At 31.6% G+C, this 20383-nt stretch overlaps 2 protein-coding genes across 2 annotated transcripts; both read right to left on the minus strand.

Moving 5' to 3' along the window:
* Positions 1-1551: 1551 nt before the first annotated feature.
* Positions 1552-12127, minus strand: LOC124537103 (dynein regulatory complex protein 1). The gene is made up of 17 exons (XM_047113823.1): positions 11928-12127; positions 11438-11625; positions 10660-10895; positions 10358-10564; positions 7388-7555; positions 7066-7302; positions 6344-6485; positions 5357-5460; positions 5158-5283; positions 4956-5081; positions 4834-4885; positions 3798-3882; positions 3562-3641; positions 2980-3108; positions 2790-2892; positions 2059-2222; positions 1552-1932 (listed from the first exon to the last, which is right to left on the minus strand). The coding sequence occupies exons 1-17, from the start codon at positions 12068-12070 to the stop codon at positions 1742-1744; spliced, it is 2481 nt and encodes an 826-aa protein (XP_046969779.1). The 5' UTR covers positions 12071-12127; the 3' UTR covers positions 1552-1741.
* A 1574-nt stretch (positions 12128-13701) lies between these two features.
* Positions 13702-16596, minus strand: LOC124536923 (60S ribosomal protein L11). Its single transcript, XM_047113590.1, has 5 exons — positions 16504-16596; positions 16093-16254; positions 15468-15617; positions 14913-15060; positions 13702-13854 (listed from the first exon to the last, which is right to left on the minus strand). The coding sequence occupies exons 1-5, from the start codon at positions 16507-16509 to the stop codon at positions 13727-13729; spliced, it is 594 nt and encodes a 197-aa protein (XP_046969546.1). The 5' UTR covers positions 16510-16596; the 3' UTR covers positions 13702-13726.
* Between the last annotated feature and the right edge of the window lie 3787 nt (positions 16597-20383).

A 20383-nucleotide genomic window follows, 5' to 3' on the forward strand; every position in this document is an offset into this window, starting at 1 on the left:
GTGGCATAGTTGATTGGCGATATATCCAAGTGATGAGGTGTTTCTACGAAGCTGCCACCATATCCGTCCGAGTACAGAATCAGCAATCAAATCCCATACAATTGCATCGAGGAGTGAGACAAGCTGACGTTATTTACCCCAAACTGTTCACTAATGCAATGGAGGATATGTTCAAGACGCTGAACTGGAAAGGACGTGGCATCAACATCAATGGCAAATACACCTCTCATTTGAGATTCGCAGATTCCATCGCCATCATGGCAGAAACGCTGCAGGACTTACAACAGATGCTGAAAGAGCTGGCTGATTCTTCTATGCATGCGCATGCGCGGCCCACGGAAGAACTTGAATAAAACCAAGATCACGTTCAATGAACATGTTCTACCGGAACCGATTGCGATACACGGTACCGTCCTCGAAGTTGTTCAAAAACATGTTTACCTCGGGTAGACTTTGAGATTGGGTAGAAACAACGTGCTCTAGAGTGGAAAGTGCGTCGTCGTCGTGGCGTGCAATTGGAAAGTCCTATGTCCAGCAGTGGATGAAAATAGGCTGTTGATGATGATTGATGACGTGATAGTAAAATTTGATGTCTTGTGATAACATCCTATCTACATCTTTCCTCGGTGCCAACTTACTAATAGTGAATAAAAAATACATGCAGTTTTTCCTAAGCGATTCCACTTTTGGCATGGCTTTTAATACGTAATTATTTAGAAGTAGTGTTTTGCGCAAATCAGCAAGTTGTCTATTAATAATTACTTCGCACTCATCAGTTTTTCTAACCTTAAACAACAATTATTATTAGTCTTGTGTTACGCTTTGAAAGTTAAGTAAGCTAGTGTAACACCACGTAGGTACAAGGAACATAACATTTTTGTTTCCAAGGTTGGCACTGCATTAGCGATGTTAGCTATACGGTAGGTATTAGCAATACCAACCTACATATTCTTTTTTCCAATCATAACAGAAAAAAGCCAAATAAACAACATTTGAGATGAGAAACAATTATTACGGTCATTCATTGGTGGAGAGTTCGATTAATCTATGATATTCACTATCGATTTATCTGCGATTTGCCTTTTAATTTTATTTTTTAATTAACATAATTATAAACATTTGCAATAAGTAGTTTGTCGGGCAAGTTCAGATGATGGTCTTACTCGGTATAACAAATAAAACTATCATAGACGAAATTTGAATTTGTCTTTACCTACTTTTCCACCAACCCGCATTGGAACAGCGTGGTGGAATATGTTCCAAACCTTCTCCTCAAAGGGAGAGGAGGCCTTTAGCCCAGCAGTGGGAATTTACAGGCTGTTGTTGTTGTTGTTGTTGTTCTTATTACCTACTTTGTCCTACTGAAGATAACTAGGTATGTATATTATGTTAAGCAATAATACATTTATAAAGAGAAATAATAATTTTATTAAGTACAGTGATTTCATAATAAAACCGTAATTAAGTTGAAAAAAACAAATATTTTAATTTGTAATTAATTTCAAAGACTTTAATCATAATAAGTATCAAAAAGTGTTACAATACTTTCAAACTTACATGTTATTCCAAGATATCCACGTAATAATAATAATTATTTAATAAATTCACAACATGATTTTTACGTTCAGCATGATTAATACAATATTACGTTCTTATAAGAACTTCTAAAAACGTTTTATTATAAGTATAGTGGGTTCCTCTAACTGATAAGTGGAAATAATTTAAAACGTCTTTTCCATATTTAGATGGGAGGTAGCTTTGCGAAAGGTGGTGGCGCCGGGTCTGGTGTAGCAGCGACGAAGGGCGTGCGGCGGGGCTGAGTGTACCGCGGCGCGGCGTGCGGCAGCTCCGGAAGTGCTCCGCGCACCAGACCGCGCAGAGCAGCGTTACGTTGACGTAACTGCAATACGTCTTCGTGAATCCGCTCCCGCTCTACCTCGTATAAATAATTACACCATACTTAATTATGACATGACATTGTGTGACATTTTGAACATCTGTAATTATAAAGCAAATATATCGGTAATAGAAGTAGCATCATAAAAATGTTATGCGTACCTTGTAAAATTGTTAAATAGCTGTTTAAACCAGAAAGTAACCCATCCCAAAACCTATCCTTTTCTGACGAAAATAAGTTTTTCCACTGAGACCAATATTTTTCTATTTCTTCCACATTAAGTTTCCGTGATGGAGATCCAAAGTCGGGTGTCTTGACGCTATCCCTAAAAACACAAACACTATTTTTATGGATACTTGAATAATAATGTATAATTTTATTAACTATTATTATTTTGCAATGATTAAAATTAGTAGGTATTGTATCTTTCTTAATTTTTTAGTGTTTGAATGTAGATTCAATTCGAAAAGGTGTTTTGTCGATAAGCAGTAGAATTTTTACTTTAGCAAGATAGAATGCCAAAACGCTCGCAATCTTTAAATAACTCCTCTTTTTGGATTGAGTAGCTTGCGGAGCCAAATAAACTCGACTCATCACTTGTAATGGATGAACTCAGTATATGGAGGTACGCTCCTATTTTAACAAGGGTCTTGGAATAAATTATATTATCTTGTAACTTAATAAATTATAGACACGATAGTAAAAACTCATGAAATAGATAATATATTTTCATATAATTAACCAAAATAAGTAAGTCATGATTATAAATGATGATAGGTGTTGAATTAATATGCATAATTGAATATAAACTATAATTTATATAACAAACCAGGTGTTTGACGTGCAAAATAATTTATAGACTATGTCAAAAACTAGTTGTACATTTACTCACAGTATATCGTAAAGCTTTCTTTTTTCAGGAGGAACAAATTCCGACATAAATTCGTTCAAAGCCGTTAATACTTGCATCGATTCTATTTCCAAAAAATGACCAACTGAAATTTTATTTAAAATTAAAATAATCTTGAAAGAAGGTTTATACAAAACAGGCTTATAAACAATATAGCATTTTGTTTCCTTACGAGGACAAAGAAAAGGATTTGTCTTCTTTAGTGAGACGACGGTGGGCTGGGAAGCCACCGTAACTCCTCGGCCGCGTTTTCCTGAAGTCGATCCACCTTCCGATACATTATCCGAGACAGCCAATGTTACTAGCAATAAAATATAAATTATAAAGTAAGATTTATTGAAAGATTTTAATTCTGCTGCAAATTAAATTATTTCTGTCTCACTTCCCAATCACCAGAGTTTTTTATATTCCTTATTCTCCAAAGACTATTCGAAATTCGAACCTAAACATCGTTAAGTGACATCATGGTAAATATTAGAGTCATATCATCATACAATTTAAAGTATTAATCACAAAATCTTCCTTTATATCTCGGCTACTAGACTATACATAAAATATTAGGTAGAGGTAACGCGTACCCTCTTTAAAGCAACTTAGTAGATTGGCAGACCTTAATTTAGTTACTACATAAATTTACATTACCTACTACATAAATTTAATATTTAATTATCAATCCTTCAAACGTTCTCAATACATCGCGGCATTTTCTCAACATATAAATCATTACATGTATAAACAATGTATTTAAAGAAACCTTTCGGATCTCCACATTTTTGTATTATTTCATCCGCCTCTGCCATAAGGAGTTGATCAGCTGCAGATAATTCGTGTGGTCTGCGAAAATATAATGATAGAAAATTATCATATAATTCAGAATCTGTATCTATATCCAAGTTGGTGCGATCACCATATCGATATACATTTGTAGATTACACTGCGAATAGGAATCGTAAATTGGTAAGAAGTTGACGGAATAGTTCTATTATTTACCTGAAACCAACATGCATTGAACGAGATGTGCTTGCAGATATACTTCTGACTACACTGGAACGAATTCTCGTCGATGATCTCTCAGCTAAAATTAAATTAAATCATAGTTTTAATATTTTCACTTATAACGATGATAAAATAGGTTCTAACAAGAGAAGAAAGAGCGGTCCGAAATTCAATCTATGTAGGATGAAAATACTTTGGTAATTAAAGTTATATATAACGCATACTTTGAGTTTAGCATGTAATAGAATAACTTTGAAATGAAACTGTTAAAAGAATATTAAACCAAACCATCAACTTAAAGTGGAACCGATCAATTGGAGACCTTTGAAAAATTCTAATATTTTACATTACTAATTTTTAATTGGAGTTGAATGAAAAACCCGGTACCACGAGATAGAATTCGAACTATGTCTCACTAGTAAAGTTGTCCACTACGGGTTTGCTCGCATTTAAGGGGTCTAAATTTATAGTCTTCATAGGACCCTACGTGCTTACGTGGGGTTTAAGGTTGCTTGTCATCAAATTTGATTTAGTAGTTTGTTCGTGAAAAACCATACATAAACAGATATACGGAATAACGTTTGCATTTTTAGTACTACTGGATTACTATAATTGTGAGGTTACTTTATTCTCCATTCAACAGCATTAGGTACTATTAGCTAACATTAAATCGGTGTTACTGTCTGTTAACAAATAAGGGTGTATTTCTTATACCGTATCTTAGACTATTTTATAAATTATAATTTTAATTATTATTAATTTCTATTACTAAAAGAAACATAGAATCAACAGTATAACAATTACAGATTGCTTTGCATTGTTAATATAGACTAGGAATTGGAAAAGATGCGTAATATTAACTTAATATTAACCTATAAGTAGTGTATAAAAAATAATGCACACAGAAGACATACAAAATCTAAGATATACTTAAAGCGAGGCAAGCTACCTAATAATACTTTTACCAGTTCCACAGAGATAATCATGTGAATATATGTCCCTAATGAGATAGGGTTACGAATAATCTTACCATGTCCTTTGGCGCTAATATTGACATGGTGCGAACCCTCTTGAGATGTAACCTGAACAATTTACAATTCCTTAAAAAGTATTCATAATTATAACTTAGTCTTTAAGATTATAAAAAGTTACCGCTAGACTCGAAGGTTCCACCATATCGGATGTAGCTTCCAAGCCAATGCATATCGGACAAAACGCGTAATTTAAGAATATCTTACACAACAGTTCAATGTCCTCCTCGGCTTGTATTTCTAAAGCCTAAAATGAAGTAAATTAGATTAATCACAGGTCTATATCATAACTATCGAATTGCATTTTCATTTACTGTATTTACCATAAAAATAGAATCCAGTGTACAAAGATTTCGTGAAGTAAGAGGATATTTTTCAATAAGTTTCAACAAACGATCTTCAACTAGAAATCCAGTATTGTCTGCGATAAGTTGCAGGATGTGACGTACCTACAAAACATCGATTATACATTAATATGCACTACTCTTATAAAAATATCAGCATACATTTTTATTTACATACCAGTCTATCTTTGGCCTCACGAGCGGCCGTACTCATCGGATTCTCTTTACCGTCAACCGAAGTCAATCCAGATACAGCAGTAGTCGTAACCGGTTCTATAGAAACTATAAATTTGTATGAACAATAATAACCAATAGAAAACATTATTATTATACGTGAAATCATTCTGTAATTAGAAAGAAAAAAAATCTTGAGAGTAGGGCTTTATAAGCAAGTCCGCCTGGATAAATTGATAAGTCACCCTTTCAATGGATTTTTTTTCAAAATAAGCCATCACCTGTCTGATTTCACAAAGTTTATCTTGAGCTCACCTTTTATGTTAGAAAGTGGTAAAAGATATTATAAAGCAGAACGCTTTCTGTAGTTGTCAAATTTCACTTTAAAAGTAAAAAATGTTGTGATAATTTTTTACCCTTTTTTGGCATTATATAAGAATCACAGATAGAGCCTAGGGCGGCAGATTTAGAGGGGCGGCAAATTTACCCCAAATTTGTTATTATCTTACAGAAATAAAAAAATTGTTATAATTTTATGTTTACCATACACATTACGTCTGTAATCCGTCTACTCGTCACTACATAGCGAGTTAGAAAAATAATCTAGTACTGGCAGAAATATCAGCTAGTACATAATCATACTAATACCGGGAAAAAACTGATGTAATAAGGACGATAGAACACAAATCATACAGTTGCAATTTAAAAAAAAAAATTAATTAATTTAAATTTCAAAAGTAAGTAAAATTGAATAGACTACTAGCCTACTAGCGGCAAATTTGTAAATCCGCCACTGATCACATAACTTAGAAACAGTAATCACAACTACCAGAGTAACTAAAGGCACAGAAGACAGTCACCTTGGTTGCCAAGGCTGCCGCGGCCGACCCGCAGAAATGCCAATGACTATGGGTGGCCGTGATTACTTTCCAACTGTCATCTAGTGGCTCGTTTGTCCGTTCTAATTATCTTATATAAAAAATAAACACACCAAATTTCGACAGAGGGCTCTTCGGTGGCGGAGGCGGAGGTTTCGGTGGCGGCTCGGCGAGTACGTGTGCGTGCAGAGCCGTCTCAGCGCGGCGCACGCGTCCGCACAGCTCGTTGCATCGCGACACAGACATACGCCAAACCTACAGATAGGCATAGCACGTATTACCGCTTGGATTATATTGCTATAAAGCCTCTATTATTTAGACAATTCAAATAATCTTGGATATTTATTTGTATTTCGTTTTCTGCATGTATTCACTCTGAAACTGTATTTTTAAGGCAAATACTTGATCGGAAGAAACCATTATTCTGTCATGGGGTCTGGCTCTTAAAATACTGACTTTGTTTTATACTTATGTGTTGTAGCAATAAAATCGTGTTATTGGCTATTTTAGTATACAACTCAATTAAACTCAATCTCTATTAACTTTATTTAACTCTGCTATCGACGAAGGAGTTGAGAAACTGGAGAAACATCTTACGTAAATCTAGTGACTCTAGGCAAGCTTCTTCAGATAGTGACAACCTATTATCACTATCATACCTTACAGGAATTTCTTAAGCAGAATTCAAAACAAACAATACGAAAAATGTCACCCCGTTGTCCTTATCATATTAAATCAAGATAATAAACAAAAATAATGTTTTTCAAATACGACCTTATTTAATAAGTATTCACTAAAACAAATTCTAAAACTTGTGTTAACATTTTAAGCCAACCTGACAAAACTTGTAGTTATTGACGTGAGAGAAATGGCGACATTTCTTTTCCAAATCATCCATCGCTTGCATTAACTTTATAATTTCAGCATCTGCCTTTATTTCCTCCATTGCTCCATCTTCTGCTGCTTTACGAATTTTAGCTCTTAATGTATTAGCAACGTCAGACATTTTGTTGAGTTTTCTCTTTTGTTGAGATCGGACGAAAACATTTTCCTCTTCCCTTTTTTTCAACACCTTTATAATTGCATTAAATAATAACCTTGATTTACTATCAATACCATTACTTAATTTCTGACTTAATATCATGAAATACACTAACCTGATAGTTGTATCCAATTTTTTCGGTATTAATTATACATGTAGCTTTTAACTTTTCTAGCTCCTTTTGCAGTTCTTGAATGAGCGTTTCGAGTTCTATTTTTGCTTCGCGATATTTAGCATGGTGGTCCCACATGATTGCTTCCACCTCTAATTTATGCTCATCTAACTATATTGTAAAAACACAAGTACTATATATAGTTAAAATTAACCAATGCTGACACAAGGTATGTTTAAAAAGGCTTATTTCAAAAGGGACAAAGATTATTAAAAGTACAAATATAAGTCAGAAAAATGAAATTGTACTGGACATACGTAACATTAAAAATGAAATATACGCCTTGCAAAAATATTCTTCAATTTTTGGCTAAGTAATTCACATCAACAAGAATTATATCACATTGAATTTTACAACAAAAACAAAATTAGAAAAACAACTACAGGGTGAATTTCCCAGAAACAAAAATTACGTGGCATCAATGAAATCGGTACTATAAAACATGGTTATAATGTTCTAACATTTTTTTCTGGTTAGGTGATATAGTAATCTATGTGTAGCACTAAATATGAAGTTAAATAGGATTAATAGAAGCTCCAAAAAAAAAGTTACACCTCGAAATCTTTCATTGCCGTGTTTGTCCACACATTACCTCGATGTGTATTATACGTCATTGATAAAAATCTATTGGTTATTTATATTAAAACCAAGTTTTAATTGATACGTGAAGAGTTAAAGTATTGTTACGGAATACATTTATTCATATATTGAAACAATACAAAGAATGGTTAATAAAAATACATTTGTCCTAGAACTACCTTTCATCGCCGTGTCCTAAATATATTTAAGAATATTGTTTTATCTAAGGACTTGCGTCCCCCACCCCTGTGCGCTAAACGTTGCATGATAGTTTCGCTCGGTGCTCCACGTGGAAGCACGTGCATACGTGCCTACGTTTTCGCGCCATAAAGGTAAGTATTCGATTTTTATGTTACTGGACATTTTTTCTATCATCGCCGTGGATAGACCTAACTTCTATTTGAATAAGTTTGTCCTCTTGATTAGGCATTTGATAGAATGCCATTTGTCTTATGTTTATTTGTGACGTGTTAATTACTCTGAATAATTAATAGATTTTTGGCTACTTGATGTTTTTGCCTTGATTTTCATCGCCGTGCTCTCATTGCCATGGCAATGGCAATGAAAAAAAGACACGGTGATGAAACGAAATTTCATTGCCATGCCTTTTAAAACAATTTAGTTTCATTGCCATGAGCAGTTGTTTCATTTCCGTGACTTATGTTTTCATCGCCACGGTATGGTTAAGGAAAAGAAACAATCTGTAGTGTACATTCAACTACAAAAATATATCTCCACGTTAACCTTACGAAATTATATACATTTGGACACAATAGACACTCAAACATACGCACACACAATCGCGCACACACTCACCACGCACAAAGACTCACACACACACGCACAAACTTACAGTCACACACACATATATTAGAGTCTAATTATAAACATAATAAGGGGTTGCTTATTTTTAGAAAACAAAGATGCCTAAACCGAAACTATCGGAAGAGGAGAGAAAGGAAAGAAGAAGATTGGCCGAACAAAAGCGACGTGAAAAATTAAGAAGCGACCCTGTTTTACGAGAGGAGTATTTAAAAAAAGATGAATAGGTTTTGATTTGTGATGTGCAAAAATATATCTTTGTGATCTAAGTTAATATTGAAGTATAGATAATAATAATGAGACGAGTGAATTTGAAAGGCTGATATTCCTGTTAACAGTGCTATACTGTTAGTGTTAATTAGATGTAAGTGTTAATTAGAAAGGCTGATTGTATTCTATAATAAGATTTCTTTATTGGAAAACGATGAACATACCAAGTTCACACCCTTTTGTATAGTTTATCTTTCTTGCTACACTACACATATCTATCATATCTAAAAACGAACCGTAGACAAAGGGTGTAATCTTGTCGAATCCAATACTGTAAGTCTGTATTAAATATAAGATTTAATAGAGAAAAGGTAAAGAATATTATGTTGATAATAAGGCTGTGATTAGGTAGGCCCTACGATTTGTCCAGACTTGATTTAATCATAATAAATAATTGTTTATTCGCGAATTGTAAAATTATGTTGTGTTAAGTATATATTGTTAGCAATACCTATTGCATACTTTAGAAAAGTTTATTTTTATTTGTTAATTTCTGTTCTGTTAATTTTTGTGTGAAAGAACTTAAAATAAATGATCGTGTTGCTTTGATTCTATTAAAATTTTGTTTAATTTTACTCCTATGCAAGAAGATTATTGAGAAGAGGGTAAAAAGAGCGCACGTGTATGTGTATGCCTTCCCCTCTCAGAGACATGGATGTGTCCATCCCAGGTAAGTAATACATATAAAAATATCATGTGTTATTGGATTTTTTCATTACCGTGGATTGATTCTATCATTCCCGTGGGACAGTTCTTTCATTGCCGTGGACACATGTTTCATTGCCGTGCATCCATGTTTCATCGCCGTGGCACGAAATTTTTAATCTTGTATATCTAGTTAGTTTTTTAAGCTATCTGCTAGATATTAAGCAAGGATACATATATTATCAAAAACTTGAATAAACACTATTTTTTCTTGTTCTAAAGTTGCAGAATAAAAAATCCACGGACATGAAGATTTTATTGGACCTGTTGAAATTCACCCTACACAGTTATTATATGTGAACATTTCAACGATGGTCAATTGTTAGGTGTTTTGGAAGTCAATACGCTGTCAAAATCGTCTTAATATTTCGATAGAAGAGAAAATTAATCAAGTAACTTCGAAGTTTATTCAAAATTGTCATTGGTTAGAAATATAACATTACATTTCATTACGGTACGGTACATTCATAAGGCCACGTCTTGGGAAAGAAATAATGTCACCTTGGTTTATGTTTTTCATGAATTAAGAACTGGTACCTGCTCAAATTTATATTCCATATGAGCAACTTCTTCTTTATCCCGTTGTTTATACAGGGCCTCCCACCGCTTGTTATTATGGTCTACCATTATTTCGCGTTCGATATTAATGGCTTGCTCGATTAAGAACAATTGTTTTTCATAAGCTCGTTGCATTATAGTAAGTTGCTTCTCTATTCTGTCAGAAAGTTCCTTTATATCTTTATCCTGAAAATAAATATAAATAGTATAGGTGCATTACAAACATTTAAATTGTAAACATAATGTTAGTGACTCTTAGATTTCTATTTCAATTGATAAACCTGTTTATCTAAATCTTCATAATAAGCATTGTCCATTTTCTTAAGGTCTTGTTTAAGTTCATCGATTAATTTATCTTTCTGTTTTAATAAATCATCACATTTACGCTTTTGCTCCTTTATTGCCGCGTCAATTTCTAAAGGATCTTTTATTGAAAGCATAAAATCCCAATTTGCAGAAATGGCATCATACTGGATTTGACTCTCAGAGGCTTCGGCTTCCATTTTCGCCATCGAATCTGATAAATTTAAAAACTGAGATAACTTAGCGTTACATAAATAATTTTAATATACTTAAAAATATACACAGTATAATGTAATGTTGATACTTAGTGAATATTTTTTCTTGAACATATGATATCAGTAAATAAAAGTAAAATTGTCAATATCAACATCTCATTAGTTCGTAGATTGTCATACCTTAGTCAATCTATTTTTTTACAAAATACCAGGCAATGTTATAGTAGAATATTATGTCGGGGGAATCTAAAAATCAGCATGTTGTGTGAATTGTAACTAAACGAAAACAAAAAAATTAATTGCGATGTATATAAGTGGCTACTTCTATAATTTTAAACATCGTAAATTTGCTACGCTACTATACTTTGGATCTTAAAAAATTACGGCTGTCATTACCCTGGCTGTACAAACCGGAAGACAGTTACAATATATCGTTTACTACTACTAATACGAGTGAGTACTACCCCGATATTTTTGTAAAAGGCCTAAAGAAAAATAACATTCTATAAAAAATGTCGTAATGGAAAATTGTAGTTGGTACCTCGCATCTTAGCTGAAAATAACGCGCGTCGGATGACTTCACGCTCGTCAGTGGTCACTTTAACATTGGTTACTTTAGCTGCGCCGTCTAAAGCTAGACGCTGAAGTTCTTCTGCAGCAGCGGTCGTCGCTTGCTCTATGTGACCTGGTTCTTCTTCTTTAAATATTTCTTCTAAAGGCTGCTCAGCTCTGTAAGACATCACAATAGAGCCTTGAATGCAATAACAACAGGACAACTTCATTAGATAGGCATTTATCTAACTACAAAAACTTAACTATGATTTAATTACAAAAAAATCGTGGACAAACTTTGCGTTTCCACAGGTAGGTAATTTTTGTAAAAATGATAATAATCGATTCGACGAAATAAAACAATTTTAGGAAATATTATATATTGATCTTGAAAAAGATGACCAAAATGTTTAGTTCTCTCTGACTACTCCAGAAAACTCCTAAAATGTTGCGACTCTATACATATTAAATACCTCTACCTCTTCAGCGCTTCCTGTCTTCGTTTAATACGTAAAGCCCTTGCCGCTTTCCGCTCACTTGGGTCCTCTGAAGTAACTTGAGGTTCTTTTGGTGCAAGCACGTCTTCTTCATCTTCATCACATTTACCATACTTAGCGTTCATAGTGTATAAATATATAAAGTATAACCTTTATTGTATATAAATAATAAAATAGATTAATCTGAATATATTCACAATGATATGACATCAAATGAAGCAATGTTGTAATATAAACAGCATTTGTTGCTATAGTAACACATTTCCCATAGTTATTTTCATTACTTATTGGTAACATGTATATTTTTATGTAATATTCTATATAATACGTACATATATATAATAGTGTTTATATTTTTATATCCGAACTAGCTGTGCCCGCGACCTTGTACGCCTTTTAATATAACAAAAAAATATATATTATTGTAGCCTAAGTTACTCTCTATTATATCGGTCGGTTATATAAAATCGGTCCAGCCATTCCAGAAATTACCCGGAACAAACAAACAGACAGACAGACTGACAAAATTGTAAAAAATGTTATTTTGGTATATGTACCGTGTAAATATACATATGTATTGAGTAAAAAAGACTAATTTAATATTACCAACAGACAGTCCAATTTTATTATATGTATAGATTAAATTCATTATTTCAATGTTGGCGACTTTTCTTCATGGAGACTAGCCAATTGCACTGCAAATATTAAGGAATTCGAATGTATTTTTGATAAACCTTTTTTTTAATGTTAATCATCAATTAACATTTTAATAACTAAATAATTAACATCATACATATGTATTGAGTAAAAAAGACTAATTTAATATTACCAACAGACAGTCCAATTTTATTATATGTATAGATTAAATTCATTATTTCAATGTTGGCGACTTTTCTTCATGGAGACTAGCCAATTGCACTGCAAATATTAAGGAATTCGAATGTATTTTTGATAAACCTTTTTTTTAATGTTAATCATCAATTAACATTTTAATAACTAAATAATTAACATCATACGGCAAATTAAATTTTTATTTTAAATTTTACCGCCACTAAGTTAAAGGACTGAAGCATAATAACAGCTGTAAGAATTATCTGAATTCTTGTTCGATTATGCAACATTGTGTTTGATAAGTAGTCTAGTCAGCTCTAGATCCATGGCACATATGAAGATCTAATATATCTACCGATGTACGGAGATTTGAATGCACAAGTGACACATGTGGATCAGGCTTAAAATAAACCACATATTTACTTGTAATAATTTGTATGGTACCTTAACAATGACGGGATTAAATATAAATAAACAACGTTGACCTTGAATTGATGTTACATTATAACAAGACACTTAAAATATTATGCATGATATTAGTATCTAAAGAAAATCGCTACTGAAACATATAAAAAAATGTTGCTAAGTTGGTAATATAAATCTGGAAGCAAAGTTAAAGGGGCTACGTGTCTCTACCGTTAAGTCAATTATATGGAATTCACTCTTTATGCAAAGCTCGCCAGGGTAGGTAGTAGGCACTCCGATTCCTATAATTTAGTGATGTTCTGATTGATATATTTATTAGTGTTGCTTTGTTTTCCTAATTTCAATTTCTTTTTTCTATATATAAATTTTTTGGTAAGCAATATATTTGTGTATCTTTTTATTTACATTAAAGTTATAATGACTACAATCAAAATTGAAAATAATAAATTCATTATTTGTCATATTTTATAATTCAGGCTGTGAAAGAAAACAAAATAAGTGTTTATAAACATTTATTACTTATTTTACTTTTTGCTGTTAAGGATTATACCATCGTATTTCTGTTGGAACCACTTCATGGCATCTTCCTTTGTCAAACGATGGGGGAACCCAACCTTGCCAGTCTTACGTCTTCTGTGTGCAACATTGAATCCTAGAAAAGAAGACATATTTTAATAGAAAATATACATTGTTTAACATTATAATACACATCTGAAAATTTAGAAGTACTCGAAACTGAGACAAGCGTAAGCACAGATTTAACTAGATTTTGATATAAATAATCTGCTTGCTAACAATCAAGTAAAAGGCAATAAAAATCATTCACCATTGATGACCCTGTCTTAGCATGATCCTAAATACCAAGACTAGGCTTCATACTATTTTATTGTTCCTTAGCACTATAGAGAACAATTACAAAACAATTCCCTGTTGAGTTAAGGTTGCTTTGGCACATAATTTACAGAGTAATGAATTATTAATCAATACTCTTGAACATATGTGCTGATTTGTCACCTTAGAAGTTTACATTTATAATATTTAACAAATTGAAAGCAAAATCAAATAATTCAACACAGCACTAAAGAGCAAGTAATTCAAACTTTTTTTGACGGATTGAGCATCGGGTCAGAATCCAGAATATGTATCTATGATAGCATTTTTAGCATTTCATGGATATATTTTTATAAAATAGCTTCCATTATTTGTCATTATAATGTTAAATATCATATACCTGTCTATTTCTGACCACTATAATAATAATTCATTTAATTATTATTTTATTTAACTATAAAATTGATTTTTAATAAATTTGATACTTATTACATGTAAACAGAAAGTAAGTAGTTATTATAACTAACAAAAAATTACAAGAATAAGAGTTTATTAATATTTTATAATAAGAGTGGTATTGCTGCTATTTATGCATGCATTTACTACAAATGGTGTTACGTAAAATGTAATTAAAAACAAAACTATAATGTCAGCACCTATCAGCAAACTGACATGGGACATCCATTAGATGTTATTTTATCATATTTTTGAAATAGAAAAATAGACCATATAATTTCTATAATATATTGTTTGTGTGTATCAATGAACCTATATATGAATAACCATAAATATGAATGTGCTCAATTTCTGCACTAAATCCTGGATTCACTTTGTTTAAAAATGTAATTTAAACCATAATTGTACTAAGTAAAAACTCACCTGGTCTTCCAAGAACGACGTAGAAGTCGAGACCATAGATACCAATTGAAGGGTCATACTTGATACCCAAGTCAATGTGCTCCTGAATACCAAAACCGAAGTTGCCAGTTGCTGAGAAGTTGTCACGTCTCAACTCGTATTCCCTGACCTGAGAGAGAACAAATCTGTTTGTTATCTTTATACATATAAAATTAATTTCAGCCATTAATTACATTTTAACAGGTATTTGTTATTTCACTGAGTAATCTGAACAGTAGAGAATTAGTGTCCAGAAGTTGCAATTGGAAATATTACTATTGCATGAATTTACAAAGAAAACACTATCAAAGATGCCTCTTGAACAATCCATGCATATATTTAGCTAAAATTAATTGTTGGTTGATTTCAATAAACTTATACACCATTTAAACAGACATTAATAGAGCCAAGTTTATTAATGCTTGAATAAAGATTGTAAAAAAATGTTTGAAAATGCTTTCAAATTTTATATGCATAAAATTAGCTTATAATTACTCTTTTCATATTGTTCGAAATAATACTATATGAAAGTCATACTTTTAATCCTCTTTCAAGGATCTCCTCGGCCTTAGCACCGCGGACAGTGCAGTGAACTGCAATTTTTTCATTACGACGGATACCAAAAGATCTGACAGTGTAACGGGCCTTGGAGAAAACGGGCTGTTGACCAGTTAACTGTTCCAACACCTGAAATAAAGTGGAAATTACAATTAAATTTTTCAAAAAATTTCGTGTATGACTAACTTTAAGAACTTGGAAAAATTAGCTATATATTCGAAAAAAATTGTAAAAAATCTTAAATTTGTTTAAGTATGATTATTTGGTGTTGCATTACAATGTTATTTCTGTAAGTATTTTAGGTAGTCAAGTGTGAAGTACCTAAAAGTTGCAATTTGAAATAAATAATGTTGCATGAAAATAAAATGACAACACAAAGATATGTTTCTTACTTTTTTTCATGCCAAATTTGTTTATAACCGTATTTATTATATAGAGTATGTGGAGTATTCCTTTGACTATAATCTGATAAATACATAACCATAAAGCGTGAACTAATTAAAGCAATGATGAGAAGTTTAAGGTTATCCTTATGAGATAGCTCTCTATAACACATTTACAAAAACTGTATTTTGAATAATAATAAAATAAACAATATACATACCTTAGCAGCACGTGTCAGTCTGTCACCAGATTCACCAACACAGATGTTCAAACAGAGTTTTCTAATGTGCAGATTCCGCATAACATTTTTAGAGTTGTCTTTCGGAACCTTTTTCTCCTTCTTATCCTTTTTAAGGGCAGGATTTGCAGGCGGTGGTACACGCTGAAAGCCATATTTCCAATTACGATTATCACTTAAAACGCAAATACAAAAACGAACACAATCTACTGTTCTAGGGCGATTAGGTTAGGTCACAATATATAGGTTTTAACTCGCGAAATCGTCAAAATAACCCTGAACTCCAAAATTAAAGGCAATATTAATAATAAATATTGGATATTAAACAAATTTACTACATAAAATTCACTGATTAAAATAGATAACATTAGCGGATTAATTCAAAACACCTACCGCCATGATTACAAATTTTTGAAAGAAGCTCTAAACGTCAAAGTTTACTACCATAGACTATACATGTAGGTGCCAGAGACATTCTTATTTTTTAACATATAGGCAAAAGCATTGTATTGTACGTTTTGTTGTTATCGTGATTTTGTCAATATTGTAATAATTATTATGAGTTAATTAGTATTTTATAAGACATTAAAGTTTTAAAATTTTATTAAAATTATATTTCATGTTCATAATAACAACTTACTTTATATTTACAATTTTAGTTTTAATTTATAGTCTTAAATCATAATATGAAACAAAATTAAATTAACGATCATAATCATATGTAGATGCAAAGAACTCACTAATTTTTCCCTCTCTTATTATTCCTTTTAAGAATACATACACTCATAATATTATAGGCACTCATAATATAATATTATTAGGCTATTTGACAATTCGAAAAATAAATTGTGAATTATTGTAATCAGTGTATATTATGAGTTTAAAAATGGTTATTTACTAACGAAACTTGAAAGCAATACTTAATTTATTCAAAAATCCATAAACAAAAATGCATTTTTTCAAAGGTTTGTCACGTGACACAAAACGCTCCTGATTGGCCGGGCTTATGATGATGTCACTTTCTTGTAAACCTTGCTTTTTACTATATGTACCACAGATTAAAATACAGCAAAGTGACGTCACCGACCCCATGTTAGCGCTATATTATCCAAGTAGCGTTTTCGCTCGTTATTTAAATATGGAGTTTTTAATATGATATTTTTCGGCAAGTATGTACTAGAAATAAAAAAACAACTTTTAATGGGTTCCTTAACCTCCACTAAATAATATAAAATGGATTTTAAAAACCAGTCAAATAGCCTATTATTCAAATGAACAGAAGAGAGAGAGAGAGAAATAAGTAAATACTTTCCTAAGGGAATAAAAACCCTCTGTATACGCAATACTCAGTTACAATTCTCACTTTTTTCATTAAAGTGATTGACATAATTTCTCATTATATAAAATAATTATTTTTGGGTTGGTAGACGAGCAAATGGTAAATGATCATCACAACCCATTAGACATTAATAAGTATATAATTATACACATACGTGCCAATATAACCAATCATCAGTTGTTATGTTCGTGAACCTATAGGTGTAACATGCCTACCAACTACAAAACAACAGTAGTAAGTTATTAAATATGACTGTTTGAACAATGAGCTGTTGGAATAAGCATGGAGCGAGGATTAGTATGAATAAGACAATAAACCGACGAAGGATCAAGATGGAACTCGTGTCTTTCACATCACAAGGCTGTTGATTTCAATTGTATTAGATATACGAAACCTCAATATATAATTTATATAAGGACTGCTTCTATAAATGTTTATGTTAACAATTGTATTCGTGTTAGTGTTATTTTATTGCATTTTTGCGATATAAACCGTGGCTGTTCTTGAGAGTTAAATTTTAATTTAGTCATTAATTAAGATTAATCAAAAAGAAACGTATTCTCATACGTCTTACCCGAGCCCACGCTGCTGCTTTCCAGTACAGGTACTACGTAGGTAGACGACTCCCTGAATGATTATTTCCACGATACTCTCTGATGCTAAGAGAAGAACAATATAAGGAACTCGTATGAACCCTCCATCCCAACAGTTCATAAAGGCCAACCGACTATGCCCAGCATCAAGCTTTGACTAATCTGCTCCGCAAGGACTTATTTTGACCATCTTCAAATTGTCAATTATTGTCTTAGTTTTGAATAAATATCTATCTAAGACATTAAAACTAAAATTCGACCTCCGTGGTCGAGCAGTTGTCTACTTACACCAGTTATTATGGGTACGTCACGAGGTTCGTACTCCGAGGTCCCGGTTTCGATTTCGGCCCGAGTCGATGCTGAAAATTCATTAGTTTTCAATGTTGTCTTGGATCTGGGTGTTTATGGTACCGTCGTTACTTCTGATTTTTCATAACACAACTCTGATCCCAATGTAAGTAGCTAATGCACAGCTGCCTTAATTGGGATCAGAATTACGTATGTGATGTTGTCCAATATTTAAAATTATTGTAAAAGTTATTATTTATTTGCTGATAATACATCTATTACGGGGGTAGAATCAATTATTTATAACACGTTAAATATTTAAAAATTGTAGTTATTAAATAAAATTTTAAAAAAAGTGATCTATTGATCACTTTTTAAATATAATACTGGCCAAAAAATAAACTTTTCCCTTTACATTACATTTACAAAGTAATGGTAAATTAAAAAGTAATAGGACTAATTAAATTAAGGATAAACAAGATATGAAGCTGACTAAAATATACGGAACGTACGAAATGCATACCTTAAGTAAAAAGTTATGTTACTACTCAGTATACACATATGAAGATAATTAAGGTACTCAATGTTTTACAAAAAATAATTCTCATAACAATACATGGAGTAAATTCTTAATCTGGTCGAATCATTATTGCGCTTCGCTAAATAATGCTAAAAGCACTCGGCACTAAATCTATTACATTATTATAACTTACTTTCCTTATAACTTCCAACTTATAAAAAAATGCAATGATGTATTTATTAGAAGTATTATACACATTAGTAGATATCTAACATTTAATATATTTGTCATAAAACATAAATAAGTATTCGTATAAATTATTCCAATAAGATGTAAACGTAATAAACGAACATAAATAATGGCGTTTATTTTCCAATACGACCAGAAGAAAGATTTTTATCATTCGATATTGTAGCTAATACACTACATCGTATACAATACACTACCTATATCGTATTCTAATAGAAATCGGATTAAATGTTTACAATCAATCTGACTCATTATATTAGATTTCGTAACAAATATCTTTCTGCTAAAAAGTCCTCTCGCGTGTTAATCCTCGCAACAAATTTTACTATAAGATTTACTATAGCTGTGTATACCTTTTTCAAATAAGTAATAACTTAGATAAATTGTTTGTTATTGCTTGAGTAGATTAGCCCTTGTTAACCCTTGAGGATACATATTACATACATCATAAAACTAACTCTGTTCCGATTTGACTACGTCATACGATTATTGAAGTTAAATTGTAAACGATTTACGAAATGTTTATCTTGTTTATAAATTGTTGATAATAAATATTTGTTTAAAACAATAATTTATAGCACTCGGTTTTTTTTTACATCATTTATAATTTAGTTCACTTCAGAATAACATTTCTAATTTTCAAATAATTTTAAAGATATATACTCAAAATGAACAATATTGTGTACACTTTAATAAAAAATAAAATATCTATAATTATATTAAATATCTATACACTTTTTTAAACGTAAGTACATCTTATTATTATTTTTAATCATACCCACATCTTATGAAATAATATAATTGACTTAATTTATTAAAAAATTAGGCGTCTGCTGATTATACATCTTATGAAATAGGTTCTAATTACATTGCAAAAGTTTTAGAGTTGAATTTTATATTTAACTAAGTTCTATTTCACTTTTACCAACAAATGGGTGAAGACAAAAACCTCAAAAATACACGCTCTATAAAATATCGTCGATGGCATTGTAAAACGTGTGATATATTTACTAATTCTCATAATCAGTTCAATCAACATCTGGAGGGAGTCGGGCATCGGCATAAAATAATGACAAAAAACAATAGAACGACAAACATTATAAAGGTGGATGAAGAGAAATGCAACACTCAATTTTACGTTGTAGCATTTATACAAGTGGTTATAATTTCGTTTATTATGTTTTATGCTATTATTAAAATTTGTAATCATTAAATAAGAGATAAAAATTAACATAAGTAGTGGGTTTTAACGATGCCTTAAATTTCGCGCCACAATTTTAATTG

Source organism: Vanessa cardui, chromosome 17 (genome assembly GCF_905220365.1).
Source record: "Vanessa cardui chromosome 17, ilVanCard2.1, whole genome shotgun sequence".
NCBI classification, from domain to species: Eukaryota; Metazoa; Arthropoda; class Insecta; order Lepidoptera; family Nymphalidae; genus Vanessa; species Vanessa cardui.